At 37.9% G+C, this 17,772-nt stretch overlaps 1 protein-coding gene across 4 annotated transcripts in view; it reads left to right on the plus strand.

Moving 5' to 3' along the window:
* Nucleotides 1–2,330: 2,330 nt before the first annotated feature.
* Nucleotides 2,331–17,772, plus strand: part of nf1a (neurofibromin 1a) — an 89,917-nt gene continuing 74,475 nt past the window's right edge. For all 4 annotated transcript variants that reach the window (XM_065280881.1, XM_065280883.1, XM_065280882.1 and 1 more), the window contains exons 1-8: nucleotides 2,331–2,608; nucleotides 11,555–11,698; nucleotides 11,966–12,049; nucleotides 14,507–14,697; nucleotides 15,005–15,111; nucleotides 16,933–17,000; nucleotides 17,247–17,322; nucleotides 17,431–17,588. In XM_065280881.1, coding sequence (XP_065136953.1) covers nucleotides 2,549–2,608; nucleotides 11,555–11,698; nucleotides 11,966–12,049; nucleotides 14,507–14,697; nucleotides 15,005–15,111; nucleotides 16,933–17,000; nucleotides 17,247–17,322; nucleotides 17,431–17,588 — 888 coding nt within the window. In that variant the 5' untranslated portion in view covers nucleotides 2,331–2,548. The remainder of the gene's footprint in view (nucleotides 2,609–11,554; nucleotides 11,699–11,965; nucleotides 12,050–14,506; nucleotides 14,698–15,004; nucleotides 15,112–16,932; nucleotides 17,001–17,246; nucleotides 17,323–17,430; nucleotides 17,589–17,772) is intronic.

A 17,772-nucleotide genomic window follows, 5' to 3' on the forward strand; every position in this document is an offset into this window, starting at 1 on the left:
GTGTGCGCAAGAAGTGTGCTTAACCTACATCCTGGAAAAAATAAACATGTATTTAAAAATGTTTAATAGGCCTATCTTCATCATACTAACAGTTAACATGAATATTAACATGTTTGGCATACAATGTGTGGAAATAATACTAGCAGAGAAAATATTTTCTTGCACATTAGCATTTTATATAACAGTGAGTGAATAATAACATGTCTTTGACAAGAATATTTTCATAATAACAATATTAAAAAAAAACAGTAATTTATGATTATTATAACAATTATAAAGTTGACTATTATTTCTCGTTCATCGAAAAGTGTTTTAATATGCTTTAGACTTGCGAATGTAATGCATACTTAACTAAAATAAACCAGACTTGATGACGCATGCGGCCTACATATGCGACCTCCGGAGGCGGCAGCATTCTGATTGAGAAACTACCCTATTCATTTTGGGAGAATGCCAGAGTTCACACGGGGCACGAAATTACTCAATTTAAGACAAAAGTACGTTCCTCTAATTTCATGTTTCAAAATCATAATCGAACATTATAATCAATTACGTGACTGTTGTTTATGTTATTTTCATTGTTTATATACTTTATGGATTTAAATTTACATTTATTGTATAACATAACGCAGTTGTTATGCAAATGCATTAAAGGCACAATTAAAAAAGACATTAAACAGAACGTAAATAAACAACAAAGAAGTCATTTTAGATGTAAATATGATGCAAATATGTTATAATTCTGAATGAATAAATTAAGTATTTTATATGAAAGTTAGTCGACACTTTAATTTTGGTGTTTTTCTCTATGAATGTCTGTATATGATTATGCACAGATTTCTGTGAGCTGTGCACACTGTGCCCCCTTACAACATTTGTGCATGACGCCCCAGGCTAGCCTACTAAAATAATCATACTGCTAACTGTTTATATGTGCTAGAAATAGTTAACAAAATTTTAATTTAATATCTGAAAAAATACAGAACTTATAAATGTGCTGATTTTCTCAGGTACAATGCAATTCTATAGACTTGACAGAGGTTTTTCTGAGACTTTTTTCTCTGTCTGAGACCTGACTGGATGAGAATGGGTACGTTAACGTTACCTAACTTAAACTTATCATCTCTCCTTTCTGATTTCCTGCTTTGCATAAAAGACTTCTGAAAATAAGATTATGATCATTATTATTTAGAAACTTACTCTAGTTTTGTTATATTTTCATAACCTAACTCAATCGCGTGATGTCAGCCGAACTTTGGTGTGCGGGCCTGCAGAAAAGGGAAACATGCGCAACATGGATTTCTGCGTGCACACGCGCCAGTGACACTGCATGCGTTGCTTTTACAAGCGTAACTACCGTAAATTAGCACATGTGAACCGAGCTGAAACACATGCTGAGCGCCGAGAGTTGAAAAATATTAAACTTTGGATGAAAGGCTCAGCTCGTTAATGTCAGTTCTCACACGGCCGTCCAATCACAGGAAGGGCTGGATAAACATCACAACAACCGGCGCACCGTACAACGACTGAGTGAAGATAAAGTTAAATCAAACTAACATCGCTCAAACAGATGTGACGTTAGCAGAGTATAACTTAGGAAACGGTTATTCTTATTTTAAAAGATAAAAACAACAAAAAGAAGCGCGTTTCCAGTTTGTTTGTGTGTCAGATTTCTGTCGAGGTGTTTTACAGTACAGTATCTGTTCCTGCCTGCAGGTGGCACTGTTGACCACACACAGTCATTGAACACCGTCTTTTATCAGTTAATAATAATAAAACTACTACTTTTTTATAACCATATCAATTTCTATGAAGGAAAAAAGAAACAAATTTAATTAAAATGAAGGCCAACAAGAAATATAGCATATAAATGTTGAGGAATCAGTCAGGCAACATAATATATAGTAGAAAAATCAGGATAAAAGCAAGAGTCTACACACAATGAAGGAGAGATGCAGTAGGTATGCAAAACGATTAACAGACAAAAATATGGTTGATCAACAAGAGAAAGAGAAAGCCAAAAGTGGGGAAAAAAGAAAAACATCAATGAAAAGAAACAATATAACCACCAAAATGACAATAGTGGCAACTTAAGCACTGTGAACTGTTTTTTCATTTCTTTTTTAATATTCACTAATAATACATTTCATAATAATACAAATTATTCACGCGTTTGTGGGGTCATGTTCTCAAGCCCCCATCCCATCCGATCTTAGCAACGCCCCTGAAATCATACCCTTTGGATTCTCCACTATCCTTGTACTGTGCTCTTCTGCAGCGCTACTGCGCATGCTCAACAGCCAGAGACTGGAGAGCGAGAAAGAGGAGGATTCAAACTTCCGGTCGTGTGTCATGGCGGCGCAGTGGAGCGAGCTAGAAGTGAAGAACTAAACCGGAGCCCCCTCCACCTCCTCCGCACTTCTCCACCTGGATTATTTTTCGGAGAGCCTTTGGGGGTATTAGGTGCATCGGGGGCGAGCCGGGAGCAAATATCAGGATCGCAAAAGTGGTTGATAGGAGAGGTTGCGGCGCGCGCATCCGCCTGAGCATGGCGGCGCACAAGCCCGTGGAGTGGGTCCAGGCCATCATTAACAGATTCGACGAACAGGTAAAGAAAACATCAAGCGAGGGTGATCGGTGGTGGGCTTTGACATTTCCAGGGGGAAAAGCGAGCACGCACACGGCGTAATGTTCGGTCTGTGTGCATACACGCGCGTTGTTTATGTGGAAGATGGAGGGTTTGGTGGGTTTGGGCTTTCGGTGGTCAGATGCGATACGTGCATGTTGTGGTTTAGGCCTGACGGGTTGCAATTTGCCGTCGGAAGTTGAATATTGTGCTGTGGGTTAGCCATTGAATTGATGCACGCTCATATGAGTTGGTCGCGCGCAATGGCTAAATATTATAAACAAAAGAATCAGACTCTCTCTGTGTTGTTGACATGGAGAAGGATGAGATTGTATTGCTGGAGCAACCTTTCAGTACTCTGTATGCACAAAACTTAATCAATAGTTTAGCAATATTTAAAGTGATTTGACACATTTGAAACGTTTTTCTAAATCCTATCGTCTGATGTTGTTGTAGGTGCAGAGATTGGAGGGTTTATTGACGTAGCCTACAGTATTTGTCATGCTGAGCTTGGAAAAATTGTTTTTAACGTTTATTGAATTCTATTATTAAAGATGCATTTTAAATGTATGCATGTTGTGCATGGAGTGGAAATGTGCACTGAGTCAAGGCCCATATTACTGTTATGCTTTTTTACCAAATAATGTATCAGATACCTTAACTTTAGTCTTTTCCCTGTTTAATATCATACTACCTAAGGGGAAATTAAAAGTGAACATTGTACAGATATGGCCAGCAGACATCATCTTTGGTCACTACCATTTCTGAGTGTCAAGTTTCAGACACAGAATTAAATTTTGGTCTGTATGGATGCTGCGCTCGTGTGTTAACTTAAAATGCTCGTCGTCTGCACCTGTTTCTGCCGTAGCTGTTGTGTTTGTCTCTGTGCTGTCATCCAATTATTTGCTTTAGAGGCTTTTCAAAGGGGTTTTTATCTTTTGCTATTGCCGGATAAAGTTTATAACAGTTTGATTGAGGTTTAAAAGGTTTTAATGTTAAGCTGGTTTAAAGCTCTTTAAATCTGAGAACTTAAGGCACTTGTTTGGCAAAAAGCTTAATGTGTTAAGACATAAAGCTTATGACACCTTGACTTTTTGTATTTTCTGTCCACCACAACTGTCCAACATGTTACGTTCCAGCTTTTAAGAATGCAATAGAAATTGCAGGATTATTCAGTAATTGGTTGTTTTTTTATATAAGAACATAAGCATATTGTCTGTGCTAACATTCTGCCTTGTCAGCAGCTGTATGAATGCACAGAGTACCTTGAAACAATGACCTCACAGATGCCATTGCACGGTCATGGAAAACTAATATGTTGTCTCTCTGGGGAGAGATCTGACTCAGGAATAAGAGATTGATGATGCTTTGTATTCTGCATTGATGCCTGCTTGAGAGATTTAGGGAAATATTTGGCTGAGGTTTAAGAATGACTGTTTTACTACTTTAAAATGACACTTGTTTGCATACATTTATTTTGAATATCAGAAAATGATATTTTGTCACTAACCTCTTTTCATGTTCAGTATGGACAGACAAATTGCCCATCACTGTAATCATATGGCGTTGCGTCTAATTACGACATGGTTTTAGGGAAGCGTTCGGTTCATGACCTTTTACTTTAAATCATTCCTGGGAAACAAAGTGCTTACTGTCCATCGGCATGCTGCTATAAAATGGATGTCAGCAGGGCTGGGATATGTGTGCTGTGAGAGTGTATGTGTTTTATGCATGTAAAGATTGCTGGTGTGTTTGGTGGTCCTGGGATTAACAGCTTAACTCTTCAGGTCATAGGACTTTAATTTCCAGACACATGCTTTCCAGGGTCACACGGTAGTGGACCCGGTAAGAAATCTCAGGGCTTTGGAGGTCTTCAGTAATGTCCTAGCTGTAGGGCAAGTTATTGTCAGATATTTTTTTTTGCATTCATTTTGGTAGTGCAATAAAATTAAGGGACATTGTGTCATGCCATTTTTAGTGCTCTTTATTTTATCATTAAAGAATATGGTTCACCCCAAAATTAAAAATGTACTTTCCCTCTTCTATTCCAGATCTTCAGTTCAACGCAAACAAACTTTATTTAAAAATGCGGTCACACAATGTTTGTGAACTACTTTACATGTTTACTTTAAATGTAACTAATTTACATTTTGTCATGAGACAAGATCCAACAAGGATTTTAAGTTTTCGATTAGATTTTTTATATTGCTAAATTAAAAGTGGGCTACACCTATTTGGGCAGCACAATATTTTTTCTCCCTTGGTTCGGTCCGTTTAGGCATTTGTGAACATGGCAATCACGCTCGGATCTGCACCAAAACAATCAGTCCAAGACGAGGATTGCAAGTCGAACTCTGGAGCGGTTCGCTGTAAGTGTGAAAACAGTCCAGTAAACAGTAGTTACTCTCCTTTAAGATAATGTAATTAAACGTGGGAAATAATCTGTTTTTACAATTTTTGCGCCATCAATCATCGCCTGACGTTCTACAACTGTTTTTGATTATTAACCCTTTAGTTTCACTTCATCACACAGCTATTCCCATTAGAGGTATCTGTTAAAAACATTTAATTCATTAATAATCTAGTATGTGTTCATTTTCTGTCATAGTTATTTCAAAATGTAGTTTTATTTGAGTGTTTTAAGTAAAAATATTAAAATTTTCATCATGACGCCCCTTTGATTGCCATGCCCTCTGCCCGCCCACTCGCCCAACCCTACCAGCTTAACTAACTAATTTTCTGTGGGAAACCCTGGTATATGATGGGAGAGTTGGATTTGAACTTTCATTTTCTATGTTAACTCAATACCTCAACATATCAGAGCACATGCCCTAACCACCAAGTTAGTTTGCTAACATTGTTTACATACATTCAAAACGTTATATACGTGTTGGCATAGACAATGGAAAAATATGGAGCGAGATATGCGTCTTTATTACATGCGATAAATTAAATGATCTGAGAGAAATAAAACTATTTGAAAGAAAAAGTTATCACACTGATAGCAAAGAAGCATTTCATGAGAAAAAAAAGAATATTTGAGAGAAAAAGTTTTCATACCAATAGCAAAAAATAATAATATTTGAGACTAAAAAAAGTTTTGAGAGAAAATATTTTCTCATGATAGAACATAAAAAATATAAATTTGAAATTTTTAAAATTATTTCTGAGAAAAAAAATCTCTCAAGTATATGTTTTTTGCTATCCGTGTGAAAACATTTTCTCTAAAAAAAAGTGTTTCTATCAAAACGCTTTTCTTTGCTCTCGATGCAATTTCTTGCTCTCGTGTCAGGATTTTGCTTTCTCTGTGAAAATTGTGTCATGGGCGGGGCCACGTTCCTATTGGCCAGTCGGGTAAGCATCGTCTTGCCTTGGGAATCGAACTGAATCATTACACCGTTGTTCGGTTCACCTAGATAGATGCCGTCTCTGCTTTTAGTTGAGCACGGACACTCTAATGTTTGAGTAAGATGATGACACACAACTCGATGGATAGCTGGCTGAGCAAGTTCACAGCACTGAAGATTAAACATTAAAAAAATGAAATGGTACTCCTATTCATGAATGAATGTGTATTATATTATTAGCTTGCTAATCGCTAATTAGCCATCATGCTAGGTAAACTTGCAAATGTCAAATGAATGTTTTGATTCACTCCTTATTTAGTGAGTAGTGATCTAGTTTCTACCTTTGCACTTGCTAGCCTCAAAGCACCTTAAGAGTAACTGCTTGTTCATCATATACAACCTCCTGTATAACTTTCAACCAACGTTAGTGTGCATGGAAGGTGGCAATGCCACCCGTCCCCTGAAACACGGAATCGTCCCGTATTTACAGGCAAAATGACGCGTATCAAATCAATACGGGACCCGTATTTTACATACACTCTTAAAACGAATGTGTTAAATTGAGACATCTTTCTTATAAGGACAACACATCTAGTGTTTTATTTACATGAACTCAAATCAATACGAAATAACACATAATGTGTTAAATAGTTTAACACAAAACAATGTGTTAAAATTAACACACCCAGTCTTGTTACAAACATAACACATTATTGAAGTGACAAGAATTACACTTATAAAAAAAAGTAGGTCTGACATGCTCCAATAGTCATCTCTAGTCCTTTCATTCATTTCAGAAAGCCTCTATAGTCTATTTTCCTTATAGTTTCAGGTAAGCTTAAGCTTCTTATTGCAAAGCAGTTGGGGAGTTTTTGAATAAATCAAGTCCAAGTGAATCAGAGGAGCGCAAGAAAAATTCGAGACAGCTATGAACTTGACAGAGAACCTTCCTGCGCCTCGTCCATTAATTGTATATAGCAGGAAAAGTTAAGTCTTCTCAGCATGAGAAATACAAGGTGTGGTGTGTGACCATGTGAACTGACTGAAATGCGTGTGTCTCACTGTGAATGCGTGAGACTCGAGTATTTTTTCCCCAATACTATTTTGAGTATCAAAGCATATGTTTAATCTATAATTACTAAGTTATGGATCTGTTAATTTAATAAGTTAATAAAAATATGGTTCACATCTCACAAGTTCCTCCAAAGCTTATTTTTTGTGGTGGTGGTTGAGGAGATTCTCCCTTTTATATGTAAAGCGCTTTGAGTGTTGCAGAAAAGCGCTAAATAAGTGTAACAAATTATTATTATTATTATTATTACTTTGTTGCCCTGTTTATTATTGTCATAGCTGTGTATTCAATATGACCATAGTTGTGATATTGAGAGACTGAGTGCATCTGTTCACACTGATTTCAATAGCAGGCAACTATCTTATTATAATGGTATCAATGTTTATATTTTTATGAAAACAAAAAAACACATTTAAGTTATGATAAACCACCACTGGCACGTACGACATCGGGACTGTGTTCACCATAGCCCCGACGTGTGTGGCCCCCCGCGCTGCGGCAGCTTGGCGTGTACCTCCTCCATGCACACTAACGTTGGTTGAAAGTTATACAGGAGGTTGTATATGATGAACAAGCAGTTACTCTTCAGGTGCTTTGAGGCTAGCAAGTGCAAAGGTAGAAACTAGATCACTGCTCACTAAATAAGGAGTGAATCAAAACATTCATTTGGCATTTGCAAGTTTACCTAGCATGATGGCTAATTAGCGATTAGCAAGCTAATAATATAATACACATTCATTCATGAATAAGAGTACCATTTCATTTTTTTAATGTTTAATCTTCAGTGCTGTGAACTTGCTCAGCCAGCTATCCATCGAGTTGTGTGTCATCATCTTACTCAAACATTAGAGTGTCCGTGCTCAACTAAAAGCAGAGACGGCATCTATCTAGGTGACCCGAACAATGGTGTAATGATTCAGTTCGATTCCCAAGGCAAGACGATGCTTACCCGACTGGCCAATAGGAACGTGGCCCCGCCCATGACACAATTTTCACAGAGAAAGCAAAATCCTGACACGAGAGCAAGAAATTGCATCGAGAGCAAAGAAAAGCGTTTTGATAGAAACACTTTTTTTTTTTTTTAAAGAAAATGTTTTCACACGGATAGCAGAAAACATATACTTGAGAGATTTTTTTTCTCAGAAATAATTTTAAAAATTTCAAATTTATATTTTTTATGTTCTATAATGAGAAAATATTTTCTCTCAAAACTTTTTTTTAGTCTCAAATATCATAATTTTTTGCTATTGGTATGAAAACTTTTTCTCTCAAATATTCTTTTTTTTCTCATGAAATGCTTCTTTGCTATCAGTGTGATAACTTTTTCTTTCAAATAGTATTATTTCTCTCAGATCATTTAATTTATCGTATGTAATAAAGACGCATATCTCGCTCTATAGAAAAAGACAGATCTTCATTTTAACAAAACTATATTGATTTGGGAAATACCCGAATCAATTCTTACTGTATGAGTTTCACTTTATATTGATATTATTTGTACTTCCCCTCCCTTAAGTTATTGAAAGAATATAGCAATGTTCAGACAAAGGCTATGGGCCTGTTTTGAACGTGTTATTAATTTAAAAAACATTTTGTTTTGTAAACATGTTTTAAGTTGCTAATGAATTTCACTGTGGCACAATATTTACAATATTTTAGCTTTATTTACAGTAATGCACAGTTGCATGTGCAGTTTGTGCACCTTGTGTGCATTGTATGTGCTGCTTCTTACAATATTTAGTTAACTCTTTCCCCGCCATTGACGAGATATCTCGTCAATTAAGAGAAAACGCTTCCCCGCCAATGACGAGATTTTCCGTCTTTCCGCAATACCGCTATTATCCACCAGGTGGATCCACCGCAACTTTTTAAACCCGGAAGTATTGCCCTATGGCAAGCTGCTGCATGTCCGTGTCTGTTTTAAAGATCGCTCTGAATGGGATCTCTATGAAAAGTCCGTCACAAAAATTGAATTATTTTAGCTTTTTGCTCAAAATATGGTGTTTTTGCAGAAACCTACCCATATTCAAAAGCTGATTGCAAAAGAACCACTAAAGGTAGGATTAAACCCTTTTTTTTGTTTGAAAGCAGAGGGTCTGTTCTTTCATTTGGTATATTGTATGTTTATATATTTAAAGAAGAACATTTTCTGGAGGGCATTAAACTTTGGTGAAAATCATGAAAAACGCTGGCGCTGGCTGGCAACTTTTTTTAAAAACGCTGGCGGTGAAAGAGTTAAAAGAAAAGAAAAATTTGATTACACAGTTGTTTGGGGCTATTGTTCATGTAAATGTGTATTTCAGTGATATAGGCCTAGAGCTAAGGTTTATGTTTAGGGGTGGGACAAAAAATCGATTCTTAGATGAATCTCGATTCGGACGTGGGCCGATTCTGAATCGATTCACAAATGTCAAGAATCGATTCTTAAATGTTAGTTTACAAAATACGTTATCAGAACCAAAAGGCGGAACTCAACTGGGGGAGCGGTGCTGCACAAGGACAACTTAAGAGAGTGCGCACTGCACGAGCGCATAGCGGAGCTTACAAGAGCAAAAGAGAAAGAAATAAGATCTAGAACAGCCCTGAATGACTCATTCTAACTGCAAGAAAACAAGATACACTTTGGGATAGTCTTGCTCGGCCTTTTCTCTGTTCAGTGAGCGGCAGGGAGAAACAGCGCATTTAATTTAATGACTCTTCTGACTGTGCTATAGCGTTTCCTAAACCATCCGCTGACTGTTTAGATATAACATGAATATACTTCTGTAAAAATATGCACATAGTTTGTTATTCAGTTGCTGGATGCGCCGCATTATATAAATAAAGTAATACTGCCAATCACTGTGTATAATGATGATGCTAGACGCACGTCAGTTCGTGGAAGTTAATGACGGTTAACATGTAGAATTAATGTGTCACGTTTAATTACTATTTTTACTGGTTTTAATGTTTTACAACAGAAACAGGAAATATATGTATATAAGAATGACATTATTTATCCCTTAATTGCATTAAAGTACAGTATATGACAGTTCAGAGACTAGTAGCAAAGTACAAACATTAACCTGGCTTTGAGAGCAAATGTGACGTAATGACGTCACAGATATGCAAATTAGTACGTCAAGAATCGATTCTGAATCGAATCGGGACCATAAGAATCGATTCTGGATCGATTCACGAGGGTCCAAGCGATTCCCACCCCTATTTATGTTACCAGCATTTAGGCTTTGTTTAAATATAGATTCCATGTCTGCAAAACAAAAATGTTTTTATGAAATAATAAACATAATCGATATTGAATCAAAGAGAAACCGAAACAATATTAAAGAGCAACTATCATCCGATTCACGGTTTTACATTTCTTTTGGTGTTTTAGTACTTGTTAACGATATGCAAAAGGTACAAACCCCAAGGTAAACTATGATGCGGGTTATCGTTTCCGACGTAAATCTCTTTTCTTGGACTACAAAAAACACATGGATTGTAGGCAACAGTTTACTTCCTGGGATTGGTGATGTAGACAAGACCGACATTTTCATAATTCCTCACGCTTCGGACTCAGCCTGTAAGTTAACTCCTGTTAGCATTGCATTGTGAGCAAATCTTTCAAACATGGTAAGGAGCGTCACATTTTCGGCTGACTTCAGAGGTATTCAGGCCAATCACAACGTACAGACTAGCTGGCCAATCAGGGTCACAGCGCTTTTCAGATCGATGAGTTTTGTGCAAAATCAATGCATTTGAGTAGGCAGGATATCTGGAGCTACAAAAGTGTACGATAGGTGGAAAATAATGTGTTTTTTAACCATAAACCACGCAAGCATATTGTATTATACCAAATACACAAAATAACGTTGTTTTTAGCAATGAAATGGGTGCGCTTAGTCACAGTATTCAGAAACAGTATGAGCAGTTTTTCATCGGGGGAACACTTTAAGGGGGAGAGCCTCATTCTACATATGCTTCATTAAATTGGTCCGGCCCTGTGTTCTTTCTTTCAACATTCCCACTTCAAAGTTTAAATGCTTGCGTGTATGTTAGACAGCATTAGAGCAGATGTGCTAGGCTGCAGGTGTGCGACAGAGGGCGGAAGTCTAGAGGACTTGGGTCTCTTTGTTTTAACACCTAAAGTTGGAGAGTTTAGATGGGTGGGTTGGGGTCTTTAAATGCTTAGATGTTGTCTCAGGGGTGAGTGTGTCACTTTTAAGACCATCGGACCTTTGACTTCTCGCTCTGTGCTTTCCACATGTTAGGAATTGTTTTCTACCCAACTCCGTCAGGATAGACTTCAAGAGCCATAACATAAGCTTTGAAAGCTGGATCACAGGAAAGAAACTGACATTGACACCTGACAACCAGATCCACATGTCCTTTACCATCAATCTTTATGATTTTTGAAGGAACTTGAAATTTGGTGCTGGTTTATGTTTAGAAGTGCCAATTTTTGTTTTCAAATAACAGCCCATATTTGGTCACTAACTTTGTTGTTCCCTTCGTTCTCACCCACAGCTACCTACAAAGACGGGACAACAGAGCACCCACAACAAAGTGAGCACAGAGCACAATAAAGAATGCTTAATAAACATCTCCAAGTACAAATTCGCCCTTGTCATCAATGGTCTGACCAACATACTCAAAAATGTGAACAACATGGTAAGTCCTTGACTTCGGACATTTGTTTGTGTAAAAAGTTTAAACAACATCATTAGCTGGGTTAACATCACTAGCTGGGTTTACATCACACTGATTTTACGCACATTTTGAAATATCGCATAAGAAATGCCAGATTTCGAATTAAAATCCCTCTATTTGCCAAAAAGAAAACCCAGCTGTTGTCACCCAATGTGTGGTACATTGTCAAGCTCCAACATCACAATGCAACATTTTTCTGATTGTGTTGTTGTTGTCTTTCATTCACAGCGGATTTTCGGCGAAGCTGCGGAGAAGAACCTCTACCTCTCCCAGCTGATTATCTTGGACACACTAGAGAAGTGTTTGGCAGGGGTGAGCAAGCAACCTCAAGTGGACTTTGTCCAACCTATCCCATTTTTTAATTGTCATACATCCTGGTTTCTTTTCATTGTTCCACGCTGTCATTTTAGCCTTATAGTTGAAGGCAATTGCTATATAGTTACAATCATTAACAGTCGTCATCCTAATCTGTCTCACAGCACAAAAACGATTTAAATATTATTTATTCTATTACTTATTAAATCTAAGATTCAAGCTATAACCAAAATGTATTTAAAATGTCAAACTTGTGAAGCTACTTTATCCTAGTGCCTTGAGGAATTTGAGATTATGGCACAAAACGGTTCAAAAATTGTGTCTGTTTTTGCAAAAACTTTTGTTTTAGTCTTAAACGCAACCTTCTGTTAAATCAATTAAATCTTTAGCTTTAACTCCCAGACAGAAGGCTCCAGAGCGGCCCTAGCAGCAGATTATTACATTTGCAGGTGTTTCCTCATCTTGAGATGATCTGGATTTTTCATTTTTTGTGTAGTCAGATTCAAGACTGCAATTCACTGTCCTATGCAATTGCTTATGCAAAATGTGAAGGTTAGTGTGTTTTATGTTTTGGATATGAAAGTGAGGTGTAAATATGAGCTCAATAAAAATTATCATTAATAAAATTATTTAATAAATATAAAGCAAACAAGCTATTTAACAGGGTTACCAAGGGTCCTTGAAAGTTTGTGAATCTGTACAAATGTTTTAAGGCCTTGTAATGTAAAAACAAACATAGATACAGGTTATTGATCAAAAATTCCATATTATTCCCTGTGTAGTGTAGGATGACGTCACAAAAAGTCTATACTTTTTAAACGCATGTGGCAAACAGTTTACATTTAGGCATTTAGCAGACACTTTCATCCAATTCGACTTACAAAGATAAGGAAACAATCAAGCGATTTGTCATAAGGAGGCAATAATACAAGAGGTGCTTATACCAAGTTACCAGGGTTTTTTTTAGATAGAGAAGGTGTGTCTACAGTCAGTATCAATTTGTCAAAACTGTAAGTTTTAAATGCTTATATCTTCTGTATGCTGATATTGTCAGGGTTTTGTGTTACACCAAAATGCTTTTTTTGCATCGTTGTGTTTGACACATGAAAACTGTAACAATGTATCTTACAAGGTAAAGCGATGTAACCTTGCTCTCATTTGAAATGTGTCATTTGAAATGTTATTTTGCCGAATTTGCTTGTATTGGACCTGGAAAGTCCTTAAAAGGTCCTTGAATTTGAAGTTAACCAAGGTGTGGGAACCCTGATTCAATATACGGTAAGTTAGAGCTGTTAAAGGTGCAATGTGTAACTTTCAGAAGGATCTCTTGCAATATAATTAGGGATGCACCGAATCCAGATTTTTTTAGGTTCGGCCGAATCCACCGTTTAAGATTCGGCCGAAACCGAATACCGAATCCTACTCGCATCCTTATTCCATTAACACAGTAAAACACATTAATGAAGTAAACAACGTCCACAGCAGTGTATTTTTCATTTTATTTAATTTTAACTGTACATTATGCCAGGATGACAAGTTGGAAAAACTATTTTGACAATTACCATAAGCCTATGCATAATGAAAGCGATGCGTTGCAACACGCTCGTTTTTACAATAAGCAAGCAGATCCGCGCTGAAAACTATATTTAACTTTGAGTGAGAAGCTCCGCTCGTCAATATCAGGTTTCACACGGCCGTCCAATTACAGTGGAGGAGGGGCGGGAGATTACCACAGCAACCAACCGGCTCACAGCTGAAGCATCACAGCTACCAAGCGCTCGGCTGAAAAACAGCTGGAATTTGGCATCCTCAAGGCGTTTTCAGCCGTGTTTAAAAGTTTTGGTGTGTCCAGCCCCTAAGGCTCACCGAAAGAAAAAGCTCATCTCCACGTCAGCACCCGATGTGTGTAATCAACGGCCGCGTGACGTCGACCAGCGTAGCGCAAGCCTAGGGTTCGGTTCGGTGGAAAAAAAATCTAGGATTCGGCCGAATCCGAACCCCGTCAAAAAGCCCAGTATTCGGCCGAATGCGAATCCTGGATTCGGTGCATCCCTAAATATAATATACATAATAATATAATCAGTGGTATATAAAGACCTTACATAATGAACTGTATTGTTTTTTTACTCAGAAAAAGCCATTTTTATCTACATACACCAAGGGTCCCCTTACATGGAATTTGCTGTCATGTTTTTACAGTAGCCCTAAACAGACAAACTGTCCTACGCTGCGCTTTTCCTCCATACGTTGTCTCAGATGACGACATATTTTTCGTGTGGCAGCTACTGTAGCTTCTCATTGTGTTTTAAAATTGAGGGATGAGCTGTGATTTGAGCAATTGGTTGCAATTCGCATCTCACCGCTAGATTCCACTAAAACCCACACTGGACCTTTTAATGCAACAATATATGGGATTTTGTTTTATGTATTTTTGCACATTTTTGCCTTATTTAGCAACCCAAGGATTGCCTGAGACTGGATGAGGCCATGCTGGTGAAGCAGTTGTTGCCTGAGATCTGTCACTTTCTGCACTCGTACCGTGAGGGACAGCAGCACGCCGCTCAACTGCGCAGCTCTGCCTCTGCCGTGCTCTTCTCTCTAAGCTGCAACAACTTTAATGCCGTCTTCAGTCGCATATCCACAAGGTAAATCTCAGAGACCCTTGGGGCATTGCAGGACTAGAACGAGGGGCCTCTTTTAATGTGTGATTCACACCTTTGCCCCAAAATGCGCACAATACGAGCTTGTAAAAATGCTTATTGTAAACATCTATACACCAGAGGTGGGGACATGTCACACGTTCAAGTAACATTTTTCACAAATTCACTCCAAGTAAATCATATGCTATGATTACTAGTCAGATTACTCAAGTCATGTGAATTGAGTCCCCCATTTTTGCTGTACACATTTTGGTTTGTAGGAATGCTGATGTTTACCAATATCTTCACACAGGTTGCAGGAACTTACAGTATGTACAGAAGACACAGTGGATGTCCACGACATTGAACTAATCCAGTATATCAGCGTAGACTGCTCCAAGTTAAAGAGACTGCTACAAGGTAAAGTATTCACTTTTTTGCATTTGATTATTGCTTAAAGCAGTGGTTCTCAAACTTTTTTGGCTGAAGTACCCCTTTTTATGATTTTTTCAAGCCAAGTACCCCTTAACCAGTCAACAACATTTGATTTTGAGACAGCGAAATGAGAGTGAGACAGTTATTATATCTGATGCCCCAGAGCAGGTTTATTGCTTATTAGTATTCATCACGAAACTGGTGGTATTTTTGAGGCTCTGGTTTGTTTTTTCTTTTTAGCATCCTCTTTTAAGAAGCCACCTTTCATAACTTTTATTATTTCACGCAGACCCTGCTCCTGATTTTGGATTCAGGTCTCAATAAATACTGTTAATGATCTCAGTACTGAACATATATCAGGGGTCTCCAACCTTTTTTTATTGGAGAGCTACTTTCTAAAAAATAAAAGTGGTCGAGAGCTACTTGTGTCACCTTATACCTAAATTAGTGAGTTCATAGACACCTGTCTATTAACTCACTGTGATTTGAACTCTTTCCCCGCCAGCATTTAAAAAAAAAGTTGCCAGCCAGTGCCAGCATTTTTTTTATTTTTCACAAAATTGTAATACCTTCCAGAAAATGCTTTTCTTTAAACATAAACATACAATACGTCAAATGAAAGAACAGATCCTTTTAAACAACAAAAAAACTTTCATGTTGTCTTTTTTATCACCTCTTATATGGGTAGGATTCGTCCAAAAATACCACATTTTGAATAAAAAAATAAATTATTAAAGATCAGATTTAGAAAGATGATCCAAACATAGAGTATTTACTGCTTTTGGATTCATAATAGGGATGTGCATGTATGTCACGTATGGCTCTCTGGTATCTCTTGACATTTGATGTTTAAATATGAGATGATATTGAACTTGTGACGACTGTATTTTCGTTTTATCAAAAATGAATCCGAAAATGACGGCATCCATTTAACCATAGTGCCTCGACTCGAGATGAGCGCGGATCGTCCGGTTGCCGCGGCCCGGGCTTCATAGCGTTGCGCGGATCGTCCGGTTGCCGCGCCGCGGGCTTCATAGCGTTGCGCGGATCGTCCGGTTGCCGCCCCGCGGGCTTCATAGCGTTGCGCGGATCGTCCGGCGCGGGTGCGCCGACTTATCTTTTTGAATCATACATGTTTATTACTGATGTCATATGATACGCCGGTCTACACAGCTCAACGCGACGTCAAACACGTACCCAGTCTTTACCACAGGCGCTTGTAACCAGACATCCAAATGCGCCATAACCACAGAAAAATATATACGCACAGCAACACCACAAAAGAAAGTAAACTTTAAGTATGAAATGATAACAGGAGCAGACTCCGTGTATCTCCGTTACTGAAGCTGCTGAACTGAAACCTTGTGCATGCGCCAGACAAGGTCAACAGGTTGAACTCGCACATGCATTTTGTACAATGTGCTTTAAATTTATGATTTTTTTAATGCATCTTTGTGTAGTCCTAATGTCATATAAAAATACTATCATCATGAATTACTGATTTTATTAATTTATTCCTAAATGTCAGTTTCCACTTTCTCTCACGTACCCCCTGCAGTACCCCAAAGTACCCCTAGGGGTACGCGTACCCCCATTTGAGAACCACTGGCTTAAAGAAATGTTTCACCTAAAAATAAAAATTTGTGTATAATGTACTCATCCTTATACCATTCTGGATGTATGTCTTCTGTGTGTGTGTGTGTGTGTGTGTGTGTGTGTGTGTGTGTGTGTGTGTGTGTGTACATGCTTATATGTTTTTTCCATGCATTAACATCTGCATAAACATTTACATTTTATTTTCTTTAGAAACAGTACTTAAATTCAAAGCTTTGAAAAAACCCGCCCAGCTTGCAGTAATCAGCAGTCTGGAAAAGGTAGGCACTATGCAAATAATAAAAAAAAAATATATATATATTAGGAGCTCAGATGCAAAAGCTTTCGCTTCAAATTAACTTAATCCCGGCCTTAGGCGATTCAGAAATAGTGCTTTGTTGGCAGAATCCATCCAAAAAATGTCATATGCACTTAGAGGGTTTTGCATCTGAGCTCTTCATATATGTTTTACTCACCTTAATTTTCATTCACATCAGAAGGTGATATATGTGATATGTTTACGACAGGCTTTCTGGAACTGGGTTGAACATTATCCTGATGAGTTCACCATGCTTTATCAGAGACCCCAAGCTGACATGGCCGGTGAGTGACGCTGTCATTAATATCTATATGTACTTGTTCACTAGATTGATCTGTGAGGTTTTCGTGAAGAGTTATATAACACACTGTATGTTTTTGGTGCGTACACAGACTGTGCGGAAAAACTGTTCGACCTGGTGGACAGTTTTGCAGAGAGCGCGAAGAGGAAAGCAGCCGTATGGCCGCTCCAGATCATCCTCCTGATTCTTTGCCCCGAGATCACGCAGAGCATCACCAAAGAAGTAGGGGGAGAAGAGAAGGCTAACAAGGTCAGAGGTCAAACAGGCTGATCTACAGATGCTTGTTTGTAGCTTGTCGAAAACTTTAGAAAGCATTTTTAAAACGCATCAGAGCATTGTCGGTTATTTTGCTCTTGTCTAACAGACAACAAACCTGTTGCTTTGTAGTGGTTTTGCCAAGAAGTTTTTGGTGGGACAATAAATCAAGTAAGAG

This window comes from Paramisgurnus dabryanus, chromosome 8 (genome assembly GCF_030506205.2).
Source record: "Paramisgurnus dabryanus chromosome 8, PD_genome_1.1, whole genome shotgun sequence".
Taxonomy (NCBI): domain Eukaryota; kingdom Metazoa; phylum Chordata; class Actinopteri; order Cypriniformes; family Cobitidae; genus Paramisgurnus; species Paramisgurnus dabryanus.